Here is a 21,716-nt window from a genome sequence, read left to right as displayed (position 1 = left end):
CACAACTCCTTTGTCGTGGACAATCCAAGCACATTAGCAAGAACATTTTTTGCTAGACACATGCGAATTTGACTTGTCACTTTGATATCCAGCTCCTCCCATTCTTCATCGCTAATCTTGGATTTTTCTGAGTCTCCACTGCCACTGTCTTTTCCTGAATTCTTTCCGCTGACTGGTTTACCCTGCAAAACCTTATGCAGTCCAGACTGAATCAACACGTCTTTGACTTGCACTTGCTACAGTGCAAAATTCATTCTCCTATCAAATTTCTCAATCTCACATCTCATAGCCGACATGCTTACTTATGCTTATAATAGTGAACCCAATAATTAGTGAAGTAAACCGATTCAGCAATACCCAGGAAAGACCACAATGATCTCCTAGACAGTATTACCATTCCACATAAAATCCCAGTTGGGCGGAGGGGTCACAAGCGGTCCCACTTAAAATCCGGCCTTCTAGACAGAAGTTACGTGCACGGTATATTATCAGAACTTTCGTACCAAAATAACTTCAATAATTATCGTCAGGACCTTCACCACCGGTACTCAAACACACCAAAGCAAAGCTCCATCCGCTTCAAGACTTCCAAAACTCCACCTGCTTTAAAATAAAATAATTTCTAACAACAGTATTTCTGATGTGGAAGATCAGACTAAGCCACAATCACAGTGCATACTTATAATTTAAATTACAAGAAATTATTTTAACACTAAAAGCTCCGCCAAAATTATTTTAACACTAAAAGCTCCGCCTAACAACTAGGCTCTGATACCACTTGTTGGGAAAATAGCTATTTTCTGCCCTTCGGACCGGCTTCAAGCAGGAACAAATGAGAAAACAAAATAATGACTAAGAAATTAAAGAGAATAAATAACACGATAGTTTAACGTGGAAAACTCCCCAAGTAGAGAAAAACCACGGCCGTTGCCAAACGACAACCAAGAAAAATATTCACTATGCGGCAAAATTGTTACAACCACAATTACAAAATATTTTTCTACCCGACACCCTCAAAACACCCCAAATATTTTATACTCCAAGAGATTCCAAAAGACTTGCTCTAAATCCCTAATATAAATACATTCAAGTGTTTTTAGTGGGTTTAGAAACCTAAACCTTGGCTTCTTTTTATAGTCAATCCACTATCCTCATATGCTCTTCTCCCCGATGTGGGATTGAGCAAAACTAAATTTTATATATATATATATATATATATATATATATATATATATATATATTTTTTTTTTTTTTTTTTTTCTTGTTTTCAACAAAGGAGGCTAACATATAATTGAGATACCACAAGTGAAAATAAGCCCAAAATCCAATGACAAATCAGCACTGAAACCTATCTTAAAAGGAAGAGCAATTAGAGTTATTTGAGTTGCAGACGAAAAGAGAAAAAGGAAGAAACCAATTCTAATTAGAGTTTGCTTCAACAAAACTTAATCTCCAAAGAGAGCAATCCAAACTTATCGGGACCCTCACATGATATCATGAACATGACAGTTATTCTGGTATATCTGGTTTCTTACAACAGTGCATTTGATATTCAATTTTCAAATGACAATTGTGCCAATTAGCTCAAAGGAAAGTTGAGTATAACGTATGCCAAAAGCATTAAACGACATTATGTGGTTGTGGCTTAGCTACTAAAACAAGCAACATGGTTTGACACAAGCTTACGACCAAAAATTATTATATTTTTGTCATGAAAGTTTCTTTTTTGCCCAACTTTAATCAGTGAAAATAAAAATTATTTAAAAAAAAATTACCTATAAAATTAGAAATTTAAAATTTAAAGTACTAAACATGAAAACCGTATCCAAGTGAAATCAATTGAAACCATATATAATATAATTATAATATATAATTGGAGATAATATTTGCGTGCAAACTGAAATTGATGATTCAGTTTCAACCATATATAATATAATTATAATATGATTATAATATATGATTCAGTTTAAAGTACTTAATGAGAAATGGACATGTACATATTTTTTTGTTTTGCGTGCAAAACTGAAATTGATAGTGTTGAACTGTTGCTTAGTGGAGGAAGGACTCAGCCTGCCAGCCTTGGCTAATTTTTGTTTTTGCTTTTTTCCATATAACTATTAGTTTGGATGTGTATGGTTAGATTTGTTGACCTTGATTAATTTAACAAGTCTAAATTAAGTTTTTTCTGATTTTTTTTAATCATAAAAGGCATAACTTATATTAAAAAGAAGGTTAACTCAAAAATAAAAATAAAAATAAAAATAAAAATTTCTGGTGGATAGGAAGAATTTTGTTTGTGTTGCGATAAATGAAAGGGCACATATTCTAAAAATGATGATTAGAAGTTTTGTTGTATTTATAGTGAAACAATTTATTCTTTGATGGCTGTAAAGATGCCCCCAGAATTAGAATATGAATGGAGAACCACTTCTATCTTTCTTTTGTGTTATGAGTCTCATGATTAATATTGGACTAATCTTATTTTATTATTCGCATAGTGTTACAAGCAGTTGCTATCGAACCAAACTCCATTCATTTCCAAATAGTTAGCTCATTTTTCGAAACAAAGTTTGGATTTCATTTGTGCCCAAACTCAAAATTTTAAATATCCAATTAGGTTAAAACTCATTCATATTATTTAAATATCCATTCTCACCGACTAAATTAATCACAATAAATTATTAGTTTATATTTCTAGTGGATAGAATTATTAAATACATTATTATACCTTTCTTAAAAAAAAAAAAAAACTTTGTAGCACTAAATCAAATACACACATAAAATAGGAACAAGATCAGCTCTCTTTTGTTTTTTTTTTTTTTTCAAATAATTGTTGCCCAAAAATATTGAGATTTATTGTTGTCTATATCTTGAGATTTTATTCTCAATATCTAATTCTGAGTTATTGTTATCATTATTATAGCAATTTTGTTTAGCGTCTTTTGTTATTTGGATAGTTATATAGAAACAAGTGCAAATCTCTTCTCCAATAGAAAAACAAATTTGAAGGTAATTAGATTGGATTTACAGAAAGATCATGAAGTCAAACAATGATTATGAATAGCCACCAAGTAGAGCAAGCGATCACCTTATTACGTTCTGTCAACTCGGTAGATATTTCAAATTGAGATTGTATTTTTTTTATTTTTTATATAAGTGATTTATTATTAAACTTTTTATACAAAAATATAGAAATATATTGATCTGTATTTCATACAGTTTTCTACTAATGAAATTTTTAATTTGATTAATTTTTAAAAAAAATTGGAGCAGTATTAACTTTTAATTTGATTAACTGAATATTTCAACTTGTAAAATTATTACATTAAATGATCTAACTTGTAAAATTAAACGTATAATACCAATATTAACTCAATTAATGTCTAAATTAAAAAAATCATTAAAAACAAAATATAAAAAAAAAACAATTTTTCTTGCCTAATCATTTCTATTCGTATTACTTTACCAATTTCTTATAGCATAAGAAAATTGATTTTGAAATTTTATTAATGATAATATTATTAAATAGTATTATTAATTTTATTATCATTATAAAGAGAAATTGAAAGTTGTATTATTTGAAATAATAGACTGCTAATATTAATTATTTATTAAAAAACAATTTAAAAGTTTTATTATTTGACATAATATTAATGATCTTAATATCAATATTAACTCAATTAATGTTTACATAAAAAAAAATCTTCACCAACTCAATACATTAAAAAATTATTTCTTTATCTTTAAAAAGTAAGATGAAATGATAAAAATATATGTTTTCTTATCCAGAGGTCTTGAGTTCGAGTTCTTGGTATGGAGCTCTTTTAAATACTTGAGAGAGAGCGCTTTGTCCCATTTGTTAAACCGTCCGGCAGGAATCTGAATACATCTCATTAGCTTATCTATCTATCTATAAAAGTTAGAATGAGAGAGGAAATATTGTTCTCGTGAAATTTAAAATATTATAAAATAACCTTAGTTTTTAATCAATTAAAAAATTTTAACCTAAAAATATATACTCCCTCCGTCCCATTTTGTTTGCATGGTTTGACAAAACATGTATATTAAGTCAACAAAATTTATTTTATCCTTTTTTACCCTTAACTCATTGAAGATATTAATAAAAGTCCCTCATTAAGTCAAAAAAGTTATTTCCCCCTTTTTTATGCATAAATGTTATTATGGAAAAAATAATTATTAACATGTCTAAATTTAGAAACCTTACAAACATTTTGAAACATTCAAAAAAGGAATAACAATCAAATAAATTGGGACGGAGGGAGTATAATACTTATATAATTTGATTGGATTTTTTTTGACTTTTTTTATTAGATAAATAAATATAGATAATTAAGCATTTCAAAATTTTAAGTTTTTACTATTATTATCTTATTGCGTCTAATTCATTTTATTTCATTATATTATTATTTAAATTATTAATAATAATTTAATAATTTTTAATAATTTATTATTATTATTATTATTATTATTATTTATAATTTAGCTTTTACACTATTATTTTAAATAATACTCCACTCGTCCCAAAAAGATAGTCTATCTTTTCTTTTTGATTTGTTCCAAAATATAGTCCACTTTCTTTTTTTTTGCATTGTAATGAATCATTGAATTATCTATTATACCCTTATTAAATTACTTTATTTTTAATAACCCTTATTAATTATTAGTTATTATTTCAATACTCATGTGTTATTTAAGATGGACATAATAGGAAAGTTGTATGAATAAAATTATCCTTTAACCATATTTTTTAATCTATATGAAAATAAAAAGTGGACTATCTTTTTGGGATGGAGAAAGTATATGTAAATGAAGTATTTGAAAATTTTTACATTCTTTTGAAAATAAAGTTTAAATAAATATAGCTAGATGATTCAGATTTGATTAAAAAGGGTATAGTTAAATTTCTTTAATTACAAATTGAACTCTGATTTTGTTAGCTAAAAGTTATTATTTCTAAACATCTCGAATTTAATTAGTTATAGGGATATCTTATATAATTTAAATCTTATTTCCATTAAAGAATATAATTTTACTAATAATTTTTAAAAATGCTTTTGTGATTTTAATTGGTTAAAAAAATTTTATTATTATTTATAAATATTTAATTTGATTTATTAGATTGCTTTCTTATTATATTGTTAACATATATTTATTTACTACAAGAGATTACAGTGAAAGTTATTAACAAAATATGTAAATTAATTATATAAAATTACAGTGAAAGTTATTAACAAAACATGTAAATTAATTATAAAACGTATTATAGAAACTATATGATGATTTTTATAAATCAATTTGGTTTTTTCTTAAAAAATAAAATGAAAGCGCATATTGACCTATAATAAAAACTGTATAAATCAGTGCGTTGACATAGAATAAAAAAATAATATTGTATCTATAAAGTATAATATAATTTAACCACTTGATCTAAATAAAAATTTATACTTTAATATTATATAAATAAAAATTAAACAAGTATAAAGAATGAACATATAACGAGTATAGTCAACGTGCAATGCACATCATAAGGAAGACTAGTAATATGTAAAAGCAAAGCAATTTGCATTATATGGAAGCCAATTGTAAGCCTCTGAAATTGCCAAATAGGAGGAGAAACTGAACTGATTTATGTAAGCCTCTGAAATTGCTAAATGAGAGGAGGAACATTAGGAATCAATAAGTTTGATTAATTATTAAAAATTTAAAAATCAAAAGTAGGGACCAACAATTAAATTTTCACCAACAATTAATTATCATAAAAAAATTAAAATTTGACCAATAATTAATTATCACAAACGTTTTCTACAAAATCAATCACACTAGATCTTTACGTTTTCTATAACAGGGACCAATTGTAATATATACTTACATCTTTTTATTATTTTATTATTTTTCATTTTTTATATTTTAACATTTCTCCAACTCCTTTTTTATTCGAAAACGTACGATACAATAATTTTTAAAAAGTATGACATTCACACGCTTAGTATACACTACACTAAATAAGTAATACATTAATATTTCAAATAAGTAAACAATCATTTATAATAAATCATAAACATAAAATAAAAAAATAAATTTCTTATTTCAATGATGCAAAAATAAATTTTAAAAAAACACTCATAAAAAAAAATCTTGATTGATTAGCTTTGTGTATGGAGTAGTCTCATATACCAGGAGTTAGGTTGCACAAATACAGGACACAAGATACGGAAACAGACTGATACGACAATTTTTAAAAAGTAGGACATCCATACGCTTAGGATATATTGCACTAAATAAATAATACATTAATATCTCAAATAAATAAACAATCATTTATAATAAATCATAAACATAAAATAATAAAAAAAACACTAAATTTCTTATGTTAATGACACAAAAATAAATTAAAAACACTTCATTGTTATTAGTAATAAAAAAAACACTTGATTAATTAGATTGGTGTATTAAGTAGTCTCATATACCGGGAACTAGGTTGCATGGACATGGGACACAAAATACAAGAACGTAAGAGATATGATAATTTTTTAAAAAGTAGGATATTCACACGTTTAGGACACAATACACAAAATAAGAAATATATTAATATTTTAAATAAATAAACAATCATTTATAATAAATTATAAATATAAAATAAAAAAAACACTAAATTTCTTATTTCAATGACACAAAAACAATTAAAAAAAATCTCCTCATTTTTATTGATGATAAAAAAAAATCTTGGTTGATTAGCTTGGTGTATTAAATAGTCTCATGAACCAAGAGTTAAGTTGCACGGACACGAGACACAAGATACAGGAACGTACGAGATACGATAATTTTTAAAAAATGTAAGACATCCACACCCTTAGAATACAATACAAGTAATACATTAATATTTCAAATAAATAAATATTGATTTAAAATAAATTATAAACATAAAATAAAAATCCTAAAATTTCTTATTTCAATGACACAAAAATAAATTAAAAAATATTTCATTTTATTGGTAATAAAAAAACTTGGTTGATTAGCTTGGTGTATTGAGTAGTCTTATATATCAGGAACTAAGTTGCACGGACACAGGACACGAGATACAAGAATGTATGAGATACAACAATTTTTAAAAAAGGTATCATATCCACACGCTTAGGACACAGTGCACTAAATAAGTAAAACATTAATATTTCAAATAAATAAATAATCATTTATAATAAATCATAAGCCTAAAACAAAAAAATACTTAATTTCTTAATTCAATGACATAAAAACAAATTAAAAAAAACACTTCATTTTGTATTGGGAATAAAAAAAATATTAGTTGATTAGTTTGGTGTATGAAGTAGTCTCATATATCAAGAGTTAGGTTGCACGGACATGGGACACAAGATACGATAATTTAAAAAAAAAGTATGACATTCACACTTTTAGAACACTCTACACTAAATAAGTAATACTTCAATATTTCAAATTTAAACCAAACCATCATTTATAATAAATCATGAAAATAAAATATATTTGATTTCTTATTTCAAGGATACAAAAACAAATTAAAAAAAAACACTTTATTTTTTATTGGTAATAAGAAAAAACCTTGATTGATTAGCTTGGTATATGAGTAATCTCATATATCAAGAGTTAGATTGCACGGACATGGGATACAAGATATGGAAACGTACAAGATACAATAATTTTAAAAATGTAGAACATCTACATATTTAGGACACATTACACTGAATAAGCAGTAAATTAATATTTCAAATAAACCAAACCATCATTTAAAATAAATTGTAAACATAAATTAAAAAGTTTAATTTATTATTTTAATGAAATTAGTTAAATTCTCAAAATTATTATCACTATTGAAAAATACATCAACAATGTGTACGCAATTTTTGATGTAGGTCATACTATGTATGTATTTTTACTATAGCATATCTTATGAAAGTCAGATACTTAAAAAGACATATCTTAGTATTGCAACTTTTAAACATATCTCAATGACATATAATTTTATCATTTTATTATATAATTTTACTATTTTTGAATAATGTTATAAAAGATTTCATCTTTTAATATTGTTTTGCGCATAGCTGGTTGCAACACTAGTTGGATTTAAATTTGAGTCAATGATAAGATAAAATAGCTATTTTTTTTCTAATATTTTCCAATAGCCTACACATGTATACATCTACATTCACAAATATTTCTACGCTGTGTTGGATACAAGAATAATCTCTTTGGATAATTACCCTCCTGTAAAAGTGATTTTCTAAAAAACTCCTAATCTTATACTAGTAGATATTTTTCCGTTAAATTCGTTACTTAAAACCATCCGTTATCCATATTTATTACATTTATATATTTTTGATCAGCATTCTAAAATTTGTGTTCCTCCGATTTGTTTACAAAGGTAAAAAGTACAGCTATAATAATTCCACATTTAATAACCACAGCTACTGAACTAATTTTCTTTGACCGATTCTCATTCAGTATTCCAATCTGAGCCGTTCATCATTTAAAATCTACCGTCAAAATCCACTTAGACCCACCAGTTTTCAACATTTAACACTTCATTAAGACTCACAACAACAGACCCTGTCAAATTGATTAAACGCCAAGTTTAAAGACTCTCAACAACACGAGACAATCAATAAACATTTTCCATTTTTATATTTTTACCAAAAAGTACATTATCCAATACACATTTATCAAACAGAGTAAGGTTATATCAGTCGTTTAATATATTTCTCAGACCGTGACAAGCATAGAAACCGAGGCCTTTGCCGAGTTTCGTTCTGCTCCATCACCATGTGACCTTTCTCTTTCTTTCTCCCTGCAAATTCAGTTCTTGATTTTGGTTTCTTTCTTTTTTTCTTTTTTTATTCTTTAAAGAACCCAAAAAACAAAAAAAAAAAGAAGATAAAAGACCATTAAAAAGCTTTAACAAGAAAGCAACAAGATTTGATCCACGCATTCTTTTTTACTTTTTAAAAATATAGTTTATTATTAGGTGCAAAAACGAAACAACAACAAACCCATATCAATCTCAGATCACTGTTCCTTAATCTCCACTTCAAAACCAAGAACTGAAAGAACCATTTTACCTTTCTTGAAAAAAAACCAATCTTTCATGTTTTTTAAGCAAGAAAAATGGCGGAGTTCAAGAATCGACCAACAAAAAACAACAACAGAGGTTTCTATGTAAAAATGAAACTCGTCAACAGAAATGGAAGATTTCTGCTACAACAAGAGAAAAACCATAATAATCTCTGTTTCCATTATTACAAATGGATTCTTTGGATTTCTCTTTCTCTTTATTTCTTTACTTCTTACTTCATAAGCCATAAACCCATTCCTCTATCCAAAACACAGCATTTCTCTAAATCTACTGTCGTTTCTCGTGCTCTCTTTGAATCCGTCAACTCTACATTTCTTCAACCATCAAAGAACAATAAAGGTGAATATTTCTATACATTAAAATTAATCCTTCTACGTTAATTTTTTTTCCAATATTTCTTTAATCTTTTGATTTTTTTATAGCTTTATTGAAGGATTTGAAGATATATATCTACGAATTGCCATCGAAATACAACAAAGATTGGCTAGCAAACGAGAGATGCAGCAACCACTTATTTGCAGCAGAGGTAGCCATACACAGAGCAATATCAAACAGCAATGATGTACGGACATTTGATCCATACGAAGCTGATTTCTTCTTTGTACCTGTCTACGTATCTTGCAATTTTAGCACAATTAATGGGTTTCCGGCAATCGGTCACGCTAGGTCTCTTTTATCCTCCGCCGTCAATTTTATTTCCACAAATTATCCATTCTGGAACCGCTCTAATGGTGCTGACCATGTCTTTGTCGCTTCACACGATTTTGGCGCTTGTTTTCACACTCTGGTACGCAAAACACGCTCTAACGAAGTTGCAAAAAATTTTCAAATTTCGAGTTTTTTAACTCTGGGTTTTTTGATTTGGTCTTCTTAAGGAAGATAGAGCTATGGAGGATGGCGTACCGGAATTTTTGAAGAAATCGATTATATTACAGACTTTTGGCGTCCAATATGACCACCCATGTCAGGACGTTGAAAACGTGGTTATACCACCTTATATTCCTCCGGCAAGTGTACGGTCAACTCTTAAAAAGGCTCCATTGACCGGCCGGCGAGATATTTGGGTTTTCTTTAGAGGCAAAATGGAAGTTCATCCAAAGAACGTTAGCGGACGATTTTACAGCAAGTAATCATCAATTTTTTAAAATTATCCTTCAAATTATTTGCATGTGTGATTATCTTTCTGGTTAATCTCCGATTTTTTTTTTTTTTTTTTTTTTTTTTTTGTTAATTGTAGGAAGGTAAGGACGGCAATATGGAGGAAGTTCAGCGGTGATCCGCGGTTTTACTTGCAGCGGCATAGATTTGCCGGTTACCAGTCAGAGATTGTACGGTCGACGTTTTGCTTATGTCCATTAGGGTGGGCCCCATGGAGTCCAAGGCTCGTTGAATCAATCGCGTTGGGCTGTGTGCCGGTAACAATTGCCGACGGTATCCGGTTGCCTTTCCCGACAGCCGTACCTTGGCCGGAGATATCGCTCACCGTGGCAGAAAAGGACGTGGCGAAGTTGGGAAGTATTTTGGACCACGTGGCGAGTACTAATTTGTCGACGATACAGAAAAACATTTGGGACCCCGCATTTAGGAGGGCCCTACTTTTCAATGATCAAATACAAGAAGGAGATGCGACGTGGCAGGTGCTATATGCCCTGGCCCAGAAGCTAGGGAGGTCTCATCGGACAGTAAGAGTCTCCGACCAATGAAAGGACGTCATGTGGACAGTTTTGACTTGTGGACCAAACTGCCATGTTGCCAGCTAATTGAGTTGTTCTTTTCCCAACGTGGATGCGCTTGCATGTAATCAAAATGATGTGGATTATGGAGTACAGCTGGATTTTCTCGACTTCTGTCTCTGCTCGTAACAGTGGGTGGGAATTTTAATAGCCTGATATGGGGTGTTTTATGAGCTAGAGGATAGATTATTTTTTTTCTTTTTTGGATCGGCTTTTGTGGCTGCTGAGTTGGCTTACAATTATTGGTCCTGAAAGCGGTAAATATACAAATATTAAATACAATAAAATCATAATACTGCCATGTACATGTGGAATTTTTTTTTGATAATAATATTATAATAGTGAATTAGACATAGTATATATTACAATATTTATGTGCATTTTGAATCCTCTGTTCTCTGAACATGCTGCCACTTGCATTCAAAAAAAAAAAAAAAAAAAAAAAATCAAACGTTATGTGTCATACTTAGATTTAAATGCTATTTTATGGTTAGATCCACAAGTCCTTTACATTAAAAAAATCTTATAATTTATTCCATCAACTTGTAATTTTCATTGAATTTTCTTTATAAATTTATAATGTCGACTTAATTTATCTATTAAGGCTGAATTTAATAACAATTTTTTAAATAGCAAATTAAAAAAGTAAACGCTATTTTATAATATTTAATAATATGCTATTTAAATTAATTTTAAATATTAAAATAATATTTTATAAAATATTAATTATATAATTTTTTAATATTTTATAAAATATTATTTAAATAACTAAATATTATTAAAATAACTAACACTTATAACAAACTGTAAATCACACTCGGTGCAAAATGCCACCTGATATGACATGATGTATTAGTACAACCTTGAAAGATAAATTCAACTAAAAGGTCAACTTTGACTTTCATTAAAAAATTACAGTACAAGTTTGAAGGGTAAGTTTGATTTTATTTTTTAAAATTAATTTAAAGTTTTAATTTAAGATAAATTGGATATCCAAATCCTGGAGAAATTTAAAAGAAAAAACTGGGTAGAGTAAATTGAGCATTATTTCTTTTCATTTTTGGCAATTATTATTTATGTTCCATAATATTTATTATATTTAAAATTTCATATTTTTTAAAAAATTTATTAAATTTATCTAAGTTACAATAAATTATTAAATAAATTGACTATATTATTTTTAATTTAATATTAAATTTTTAAAAAAATTATTAAATTAAAATAATAATTATTGGTCATTTAAAAAAATGGTAAATATAGAAAAAAAATATCTATTACTTACTATAGACGTGGTAAATATTTTAAAATAAATTATTTTTTATATATAACAAATATTACAGAAAGGAGTTACTGCCCAGAAACAAAAAAAAAAAAAAAATCAACATTTTTAACTTTTACTTTTTATTATTGGTTATTGGTTTAAGTGCAAGGCAAGAGTAAGAGAGGAAAGTGAACTTCAAAAGAACTTTTATGGGCTAGATTTTTGTCTACTCTTTTTACATTTTAAATTTCAAAAGGCCAAGAGTGAAGAAGTCAAGTTGAAAAAACAGATGGGGGTGTGTGTCAGAACTTAAAGAGAGAGAGAGAGAGAGAGAGAGTGGGGCGGTAGTGGAGAGTGTCAGTAGTGGTCACAGGTTCACGGGTTCGGCACCAGACAAAACGAACCCTATCGACACTCTTTTCTAAGTTCTTTATTTCACAATTGTCCTTCATCGTCTGTTTTTTCCTTTGGCTCAATTACTCATTCCGTGATAGTATTTTTCTTTTTTAATTCATTCTAATAGGATAATGTTAAACTTCGTGTTACAATTTGCAAACGTTTTGTTATTTTTGTGTTAAATATCATTAATGATTAGTTGAGTATGAACATTTTAGAAAATATAATTTGGTGGTTCCTGATGATTTAGCAAGCTGGAATAATTGGGGGACCATAAAATTGCAATTTTATAAAAAAATCACATATTCGATTGATAATATTTTTTGAACTAAAATAAAAAAGAAAATTTAAAACTTATAAATACTAAATTTAACTATGTCCTGATTGATATTGATCTTTTGATAAATATATGTATCATTTTTTTTATTAAAAATAGAGATTTAAACCTAAATTTATTGTTACATCGTATCTGCCTTTGCCATTAAATTATGTCTAAATATGGAATATATATATATACCGTTTGTACCTAACTTTTGTTGAAGACATCAGTTGGTAGAGCGGACGACTATTGTTGTTATTCATCAGTGTGTTCTTAAGCCGCTGGTTCGAATGCAGCAGGTCGGAAGTTGTTAATTTTTCGGTCAATTCTTTTTCTTTTTTCACTATACTAACTAAAAATTGGATTCATTCTTGTGACATTATAGATAGTAAGTTTGGAGGTTGACAAGCGTCAAGTTATTTGAATATGGAACCACACTCATCAACTACTTGATAAGAATCGGTCTATTATGATTCTTGTATGGGTCAAAGAGTAGTATTTATGTGTTAAGCCACTGATTTAGGTCAGCATTAGAAATAAGACTCGCTTTTTGTATCGACCAAGCGTAATTTAGCAAGTTTTTTGAAATTGTTAACTGTTAAATATAGCTAGGGATGACAATGGACGGGGCTCATTTTATACCTAAGTTGTTGAAAATGTTTTTCTAAGATGGTCAACTATGGGCCTGCCCCATATGAATGGTCATAGCCATGTTAGGGGCTTTACCCTTCCATGTCCCAGCCCACCCTGATGCATAGGAGCAGCCCAAATTCAAAGTGGATCTCACTCTGTCAAAAAGTTTTCAATGTAATTTTCAAGACTTTATTAGCTGAAATTAATTATTTTAGTAACTATCAATTATTCTACTAACTTTTCACCGACCCTCTCTTTTTGAATAATATAATTTTATAGTGGAGAAGACTCGAGCACGAAACCTCTCCTTACATCTTCTACAAAAGATGAGAGAATCAATCAGAATACACCTGATTGACTTTATATGAATTATTATTTAAGGTTTATATTTGTAGTTGGAGTTATAGTTTAAATTTAATATTCGTATTTGCAAGATAAGACTCCACTTATTGTACTTAAAGCTTAGAAATATAATACTCCTTTCGTCCCATTAACAAAACACGCATATTAATTATTTAATCAATAAAAATTGTTTTGCTCTTTTTTACCCTTGACTCATTAAGATATTAATATAAGTCAATCATTTAATGAACAATACCAAATGTTATTATACGAAAATAAATTATTTAAAAATCTAAATTTAGAAACCTTATAAATATTTTGGGACATCAAAAAAATGAATAATAAGCAAATAATATGTAACGGAGGGAGTAATTAATTTCTAAAATATAATTTGCTAGCAAGTTCATATTATAATGTTCACTACCTGCCTTACGCGTATACATTAGTAGACCTTTTATTAATCCATTAATTTATTGAATTATTGATTTTATCATGACCATGCACGTTTATTTATTTATTATTTTTCTTTGTTGGAGCACGATTTCAATTAAGTTGTCAGTTTGTTGAAAGAAATATATTAATTTCTTTAATAATTATTTTTGTATATAATTAATATTTATATAACAAAATTACCTTTTTTTTTTTTTAAATCCTCATTAGCCTTTTCTTCAAGCTAATATTTTTATTTTCAAACGTTCAAGCCTATCTAGATTAGCCAATATGTAGTCTAGGGGTTTTTGGAATTATATTGTCAAAGGAATCGCTAAATTATTGATTTAATAACTGTTTATCTCTTAATTATAATTAATAAATTTATATAGTTATATAATATAGTTATAGTTAATATATATATATATATATATATATATATATATATATATATATATAATAAAAATTTATATTCTACTAATCTAATCAGAACTTTAATAAAAATACTAATCTAATAAAAAAACTAATGAAATAAAAATAAATCTAATAAACAGATTAGATTAAGTAAATAGATGATTAAGCGAAATCAAAATAAAGATTTGATTTGTAGAATTTGTTTATTTATTAAAACAATGAATTTATTTTGTTTGGGTGAGAAGTGGAGAGGATATTTTAGTATATACATTATTAGAAGTATTCTTATATCTTATACTACCTTCGTCTTGTTAATTTATATATTTTTTGACTTTTCACAAACATTTAAAAAATATAGAACTATCTTAATTCTATAAAAATAAGAACAATTGACTAAATTACCCATTAATAAATTATTTGTAATTAAGAGAGATAAAGTTTGATAGAAATATCTTAATTTATAAAATATAAGGTAAAGTTAAAATAAAACAATCAACACTAAATTAATTTATAAAAATATCAACTAAATAAAAAAAAGTCAATTTAACAGAATGAAGGTACTGTCAATTTAATATATTTATGATATTATTTTTGAGTTGCTCCTAATTAGTAACATTTAATTTTGTTTTTAGTATGACTAGAAAGTTTAATCTCTCTCAGACCGTAGAACGTAAAAATTCTTTGTGCTTCCTCGAGATTGAATTTCTGTCATCACTTATGAAGATTAATATCGTTTATTAGTAACGTTTAATCTTAGTTGTAGAATTCAATATAAATTTTGAAATTTATGATGGTGATAATTGTTGAAAATAGTTTTCAACTATGATCATATTTATTACGAAAAGAATGTAAGAGTTTGCTCAATCCATTGGTATTAATGGATTCTCTCGAAGTATGCACAAAGGATATGCAATTCCTTCCAAAAATTCTAATCTCTATGTCTATCCATGAGATGCTAAAATTTTCTATAGGAATAAATGCTATATTTATTTAGACAAGGATATATACAGTTCTCCCACCTTTCTGTTAAAATGGCATTTTTTCAATTTGTATAATAATTAAGAAAATAATTCAAACAACTCAATTTTAAAAAAATAAAAAATTAATTGATTAAATTATTCTTTTATTAATTAATTCTTCTCTAATCTCCTCAAGTGAGAGATAAAAGTTTTGTTTCGCAATATTAACTATTTTATTAGTTATTAGTTATTGTAAAAGTTTTTTTTAGAAGAAATCAAATTAAAAATTTCATTAAAAGAAAATTGTATACAATTATGAGATATAGATAAATATTTTTATATGAGAAGTCTTATAATTAATAAATCACTTATACAAAAAATAAAAAAATACAATTTTGATTTGAAGTATCTGATCGAATTAACAGAGTATAATATTTGTGTCATAGGTGATCACTTGCTCCACTTGATGGCTATTTATAGCCACTGTTTGGCTCCATGTCCTTTTTATATGTCGACTATGATTACATTCAAATTTATTTCTTCTATTGGAGATGAGATCTACCTTTCTTTCAGCATAACTATCTAAAAAAAAAATAGATAAATCACCATAATAGTGATAGCAATAATTGAGAACTAGATATAAGAAAAAAAATCTCAAGATATTGGCAACAATAAATTTCAATATTTGGATAATAATAACTCAACTTTGCATACAAATCTAAAGATTATTTGCAAAAAAAAAAAAAAAAAAAAAAAAGGAAAGGGATGACCAACATCGGTGGCGCATGTGAAAGAATAAAAAAGAGCTTTTAGGTTTTAGATTTTGAAAGAAAGAGAAGCAAAAACATGAATTACAATCTTAAAAAATTTAGTTATTTTAAGAGTGGTCAATTGTTTTACTAATAATTCATTGTTATATATCTACTGATAGAGATTAATTGTTTATACAGTAGTTTTAAACAAAAGTGTTTGCAACTATAAATTACGTGACTGAGTAATATGATTAACATAGATAATAGTTATATTAAAAGTTGTTGCCTTGTAATGCTAAAATATAATAGGAAAAAAATTAAAAAGATTGTCAATTTTAACATATTAGAAGGAGTAATTATTCGAATACAAGTAAAAGTAATAAAAATCATAAAAATTGAGAAGTAAAATTATCTTTTACAAGTTGATTATTAAAAATCACTTACATTGAAAGTAAAATAAAAACGGGAAACTACATTTGAATTGTTGTGTGGTCCAATTTGGAGACAGAAGTTTAGGTATAACAATAATTCAGTAGAAGGAAGACAAAGGATGATCATAGTGGTCCAAAACAAAATTCACATGTGAGAGAGATACATACAAAAAGCCTCCTCAGGCAAGACAAAGAAGAATCACAAGTTAATAGTTACTTACTTAGGTACTACCAATTTAAGCACTGTTTATTTTCCATTTTGTGAAAGGAAAAAAGAGTACAAAACACACATTCACATTTATGTCCAATCCTTTTCCATTTAGTACCCTTTCCTTTTAGTATGGGCAAAGTCAATACCCATGCCCATGTTTCCTCTGTCAGAAATGTCAAAATAATCTCGATAAAAATTTCACCTATTTAATCAATGAAATAACAGTAGGACCGGCCGGTTCTTCGAGCCGGCATTTTTGGTCATTTCCGACAAGGAATACGACAGGTTTGAATTTGGCAGTTTTAGTTTCGACTGCTTTTGATTCGATTCAGTTTTGATCATTCTCAGTACCAGTATAACTAATTTCAAGTTCTTTGATTTTTTTTTTTTTTGAACGGAACAGTAGATTTCAGTTTCAAATATTGAAATTAAAATTGATTTGGGATTCTCTTAATTTCAGCTCAGTTTCTATTTCTGATCACAAAACGGCCGCCGTGGAATCTATTGAACTCTAAGTTTTCAATTTTTACATAAATAAAATTATAGACCAAATAGAGTAATATGAATTAAGGTATTCATCATCGATTATATTTTTTTTTAAAAAAAATTTACAATTATGGGTTTTAGTTTTAGAGGTTTTTTTTTAAAAAAAATTCACTATTATTCCAGTCTATTAAACTCAATAACAGTCATACATGTTGAAAATCTTGAGTTTGATTACTCTCCATTACAGTTATTTTCACCAATTTAGTGAGCGAAAGAGAGGGCTGTCTTTATTGTATAGCTTGCAGTATTATTTCGATCTATTAAGGCTCCAACGAATTAAAAAAAAAAAAGTCACACATGTCAACTAAAATTGCCATCCTATACTACACAATGCACACATGTAAAAGGGAAAAGAAAAAAAAAAAAAAAGGACAAAGCACAATACAGTTTGATTATTTAGTTCATCAACAATGCTTATAGAAACAATAGGAAACCCTTGAAATCTTGGAGGCAGGATGATCAACAACTCTAGCACCTATTTTGGTGGGACCCATCTCAAGACCCCTCCAAGTTGTATATACTTTTTTTTTTTTTTTTTTGAATAACTGATCAGTACACTTATAAAACTGAAGCACACACATATATATGCAATTATGCATTAAATAGCTAACACTCAGGTGTTTGGGTGTGATCTCTTTTTGGATCCGTACAATAGTCATAAGCCAAATAGTTGCTTTGGACCCATTGCATGGCTGAGTACTGCTGTTGGCTGAGGCCGGAGCCCGACGGCGAGGCGGAGGGCGAGTGGCAGGAGGCAGGACCACTGGTGGAGCAGCCACTAATTTTGAAATTTCGGTACCTACCAATGAAGGGTTGGTAGCTATAATCAGCTTTGTATTTGCCATCCTCAGTGGCCCAAGATGATGCATCCCATATTGACCCATAAACCCACATTGGCCTTAAAGGAAATGTAGCATCATTTTTTCTTGGATATCTTCTAATGGGAACATCATCAACAAAAAATCTGCGGTCCACATCAACAATTAGGGCTTTTAGGGAAAAAGAAAGCTAATAGCCAAATTAATTTGGCAAAGGACATACATATATTCTTAGCAAAGAAAGTATGTTATAATTACAGTTTGAATTGGAAATTTTAAATTAAGACATACTTTGAAAATAAAGCATACTATAAATTGACAATTTTTTAAAATTAAACAATATGATCATTATGGTTTAGATGATGGATTCGATCTTCCGCATTGTAAACATCCTCCAAGCTAGCTCCTTTGCATTCAAGAGCAAGCCGGGATTAGTAAGTTTACCATAGACCGTTAAACCGGTCATGGATATAGACACTTTATAGTTGATGGTTGTACATATTAGCTGCCTGTAATTAATATTCTAATCCAAAAGTATAATAAAATGTTGTTTAGTGTCTATCTTATGACATAAAATTTTAGAAGTTAAGAATTTTAAATTTGCAATTCTCTAATAATTAAAAATTTAATATATATTAAAAAGGACAATTAATAAAATATAGGTAATTTTCAAAAAGTGTCACTAACATATAAAAAGAAAAGAAAAGAAAAATCTCAAAAAAGAAAAAAGGTTATAGTACTAACATGATCTCATTGGGGGTCCACAAAATAGCATAGTTATGAAAATCTTGTGTAGGATCAAACCAAAGATGAAACCTCATTTCTCTTCCAATAATTTTTCCATCACCACTTCCTTTCATATACACATTGGTCTGCAAAGTGTAAGGCTTGCCTGGAGTTGTTCCTAAGAACTCAATGTCAATTTCATCATGGTTTCCAGGAAAATCTTCATTATTTGAAAGCTACCATCATTACCAAATTCATTAGTAATCAAGAAAATTTTAGATCACCTAATTTTAATTACAATGCAATTAATTATTAATTCTTACATAGAATGATGTAATTACTCCTGCAGTGTAACCGGGATGAAGCTTCATGGCAGCACCAAAGTACCCAGAACGATATGATTGGAGTGACTTATACCCACTACCTATTTATCATTAATAATAATTAGAAAGGTAAATAAGAATTAAAAAAATTAATCAAGAGAGAAATTATATATATACCTGAGGAACTGTCAAGCCACACTGTTAATGTGCCTTGGTCAATTTTTTGGTGTTGAGGACCCCAAAGATTTCTAAAACCTTGGTTAAATCCAATAGGGCTTATTCTTGAACTGGGGGAGTACCCAGGTGAAGGTGGAGATTGAGCACTGCTACTGCCTGAAAATATGATTAGAGTGAGGGGTAGAAGATAAAGAAAAGAAGCCATGGAAGGAATTAATTGAATAGAAAAAGATTACAAATTTGAAGAGAAGAGCAAGTCTGTTAGTGGGTATAAATAGAAATTTTGAAGGGTCCCATATAGCAAGTGAGGTGATAAGTTGGTTGATGAGGAGTTATACATGAAGACAAAAAATATGAAAGATTGGAGATAAATGATGAAAAATTTGTCCAATTTGTTTGTGTATATACTTCATTTTTCTTTTTCAACTTTATCTTTTATTGCTTTTTTTATGACCTATTCCTATTTATGAGAAAAAGGAAGTTTGCTATGGTTGTTCACTTGGGCAACCACACATCCTCATATGAATTCCATTATTAATCATTAATTTAATAAACAAATTTTAATTACAGTTTCTATTTTAATATTTGTTTTTTTTTTATGACCTCATCTTATTAGGAAAAAAATTATTTATTATTAAGAGTACAAATTTAATATTAAAAATCAATAATTAACAAAGTGTTAGATCAATGAAAATGGTTTATATCCCTCGACATGAACTCTTATATGTAAGGTAAAAAATATAAAATTTAGAATTATTAGAGGATTTTATCTAAATATAACCCTTGACCTGAACATGAAAACATTTATACAAAATAAATAAAAAACTTATTACAATGTTATATAATATATAGATTTTTTTTATATAATTAAAAGTTTTTCATAATTGCATGCAGAACATCAAATGATGTTAAAGTCATTTCACTCTCAGGAAATTTTACCATTTTATAAGCCTAAATAGGAGAGTGTTACTTTCTATACAATTCATAATATTATTTTAATTCATGAGGCCTCCCTATATATATATATATTAAATGATGCTAACGTTTAAATTTGAATATATGTTTAATTGGTCATACATTAATAGCATGCTAGTATTGAATAGACAGATTCATATGCTAATTAATATATGGTAAGAATTACTATTATAGTGATGAAATTATGTATGCCTTGGGAATAAATCTCTTGTCTTAATCTTAATATTTATTGATTTTAGTAAATGGGATTTGACCACTCACCTTGAGGCTTTTTTTGTTACTAAAGGCTCTTTTCAATAATTCAATCGCTTAGCAAAAAGATAGAGATTGACATAACATGTATTAGGTTGATTCCACGGATTTTGATAAAATGGTTACAACTTACAAGCTACTAATTAACTGTGTTTAACTCTCAATCATTCTCTTTCGTCCAAAATCTAAATTCTAGATATGAGTTATTGTCGCCTAAATATTAAAATTTATTGGTGCTAATCTCTTGAGATTTGGTTCTCAAATCTAATTTTGAGTTTGTCACCATTATGATGATTTTGTTTATAGTCTTTTATTATTTGGTTAGTTATGTAGAAGGAAATGCAAATCTCCTCTCTAATAATAGAAGGAAGAAATTTGAAGGTGATCAGATCGAACTTATAAAAAGACCATAAAATCGAACAATGGCCATGAATAGTCATCAAGTGGAGCAAGTGATCGTGTATGACACAAATATTATGTTTTGTCAATTCATTCAAATCAAGATTATGTTTTTTTATTCTTTGTACGTGTGGTTTATTATTAGATTTTCTAAATAAAAATATATAAACATATTAATATATATCATATATTTGTATACAGTTTTCTCTTAATGAAATTTCTAATTTGATTTATTTAAAAAAAAAATCTCAATCATTCATTTAATTAGGTTGTTTATAGTAAATTAACAAAATAATCAAACTTAAAATTTGAAGTTTCTAATGGTACTAGTTATATGTAACTTTCAATTACTAAACACAACCGCCTAAATATACTTGCTTCAATACTAACTCTCATACTAGGACTACCTAAGATGCGATGAAAAGATTTAAAATATTCTTAAATATAATCTCAACCATGTGATTTAAAAATTTTATCATTAAATATGAGAAAAATG

At 27.8% G+C, this 21,716-nt stretch overlaps 2 protein-coding genes across 2 annotated transcripts; one reads left to right on the top strand and one right to left on the bottom strand.

The window, feature by feature from the left end:
- The first annotated feature begins 8,712 nt into the window (after positions 1-8,712).
- On the top strand, positions 8,713-11,215 carry FRA8 (Exostosin family protein). Its single transcript, XM_012209319.3, has 4 exons — positions 8,713-9,463; positions 9,547-9,911; positions 10,000-10,250; positions 10,362-11,215. Exons 1-4 carry the CDS (start codon positions 9,157-9,159, stop codon positions 10,825-10,827), a joined length of 1,389 nt encoding a protein of 462 aa, XP_012064709.1. The 5' UTR covers positions 8,713-9,156; the 3' UTR covers positions 10,828-11,215.
- Positions 11,216-17,919: 6,704 nt separating this feature from the next.
- Positions 17,920-19,841, bottom strand: LOC105628023 (putative xyloglucan endotransglucosylase/hydrolase protein 32). The gene is made up of 4 exons (XM_012209320.4): positions 19,595-19,841; positions 19,418-19,518; positions 19,113-19,330; positions 17,920-18,514 (listed from the first exon to the last, which is right to left on the bottom strand). The coding sequence occupies exons 1-4, from the start codon at positions 19,797-19,799 to the stop codon at positions 18,157-18,159; spliced, it is 882 nt and encodes a 293-aa protein (XP_012064710.1). The 5' UTR covers positions 19,800-19,841; the 3' UTR covers positions 17,920-18,156.
- Positions 19,842-21,716: the final 1,875 nt, after the last annotated feature.

This window comes from Jatropha curcas, chromosome 1 (assembly GCF_041381405.1).
Source record: "Jatropha curcas cultivar XTBG-Jc1 chromosome 1, XTBG_Jcur_1.0, whole genome shotgun sequence".
Taxonomy (NCBI): domain Eukaryota; kingdom Viridiplantae; phylum Streptophyta; class Magnoliopsida; order Malpighiales; family Euphorbiaceae; genus Jatropha; species Jatropha curcas.
This window is presented reverse-complemented; position numbering and strand designations above follow the sequence as displayed.

Bases quoted from the DNA above. Each gene is read 5' to 3' on its own strand.
- FRA8 (XM_012209319.3), top strand. From the start codon at position 9,157: ATGGCGGAGTTCAAGAATCGACCAACAAAAAACAACAACAGAGGTTTC. The intron at 9,464-9,546 runs GTGAATATTTCT...ATTTTTTTATAG, and splicing joins ACCATCAAAGAACAATAAAG to CTTTATTGAAGGATTTGAAG. The intron at 10,251-10,361 runs GTAATCATCAAT...TGTTAATTGTAG, and splicing joins AGCGGACGATTTTACAGCAA to GAAGGTAAGGACGGCAATAT.
- LOC105628023 (XM_012209320.4), bottom strand. From the start codon at position 19,799: ATGGCTTCTTTTCTTTATCTTCTACCCCTCACTCTAATCATATTTTCA. The intron at 19,519-19,594 runs GTATATATATAA...AATGATAAATAG, and splicing joins GTGGCTTGACAGTTCCTCAG to GTAGTGGGTATAAGTCACTC. The intron at 18,515-19,112 runs GTTAGTACTATA...TGTGGACCGCAG, and splicing joins TGGACCCCCAATGAGATCAT to ATTTTTTGTTGATGATGTTC.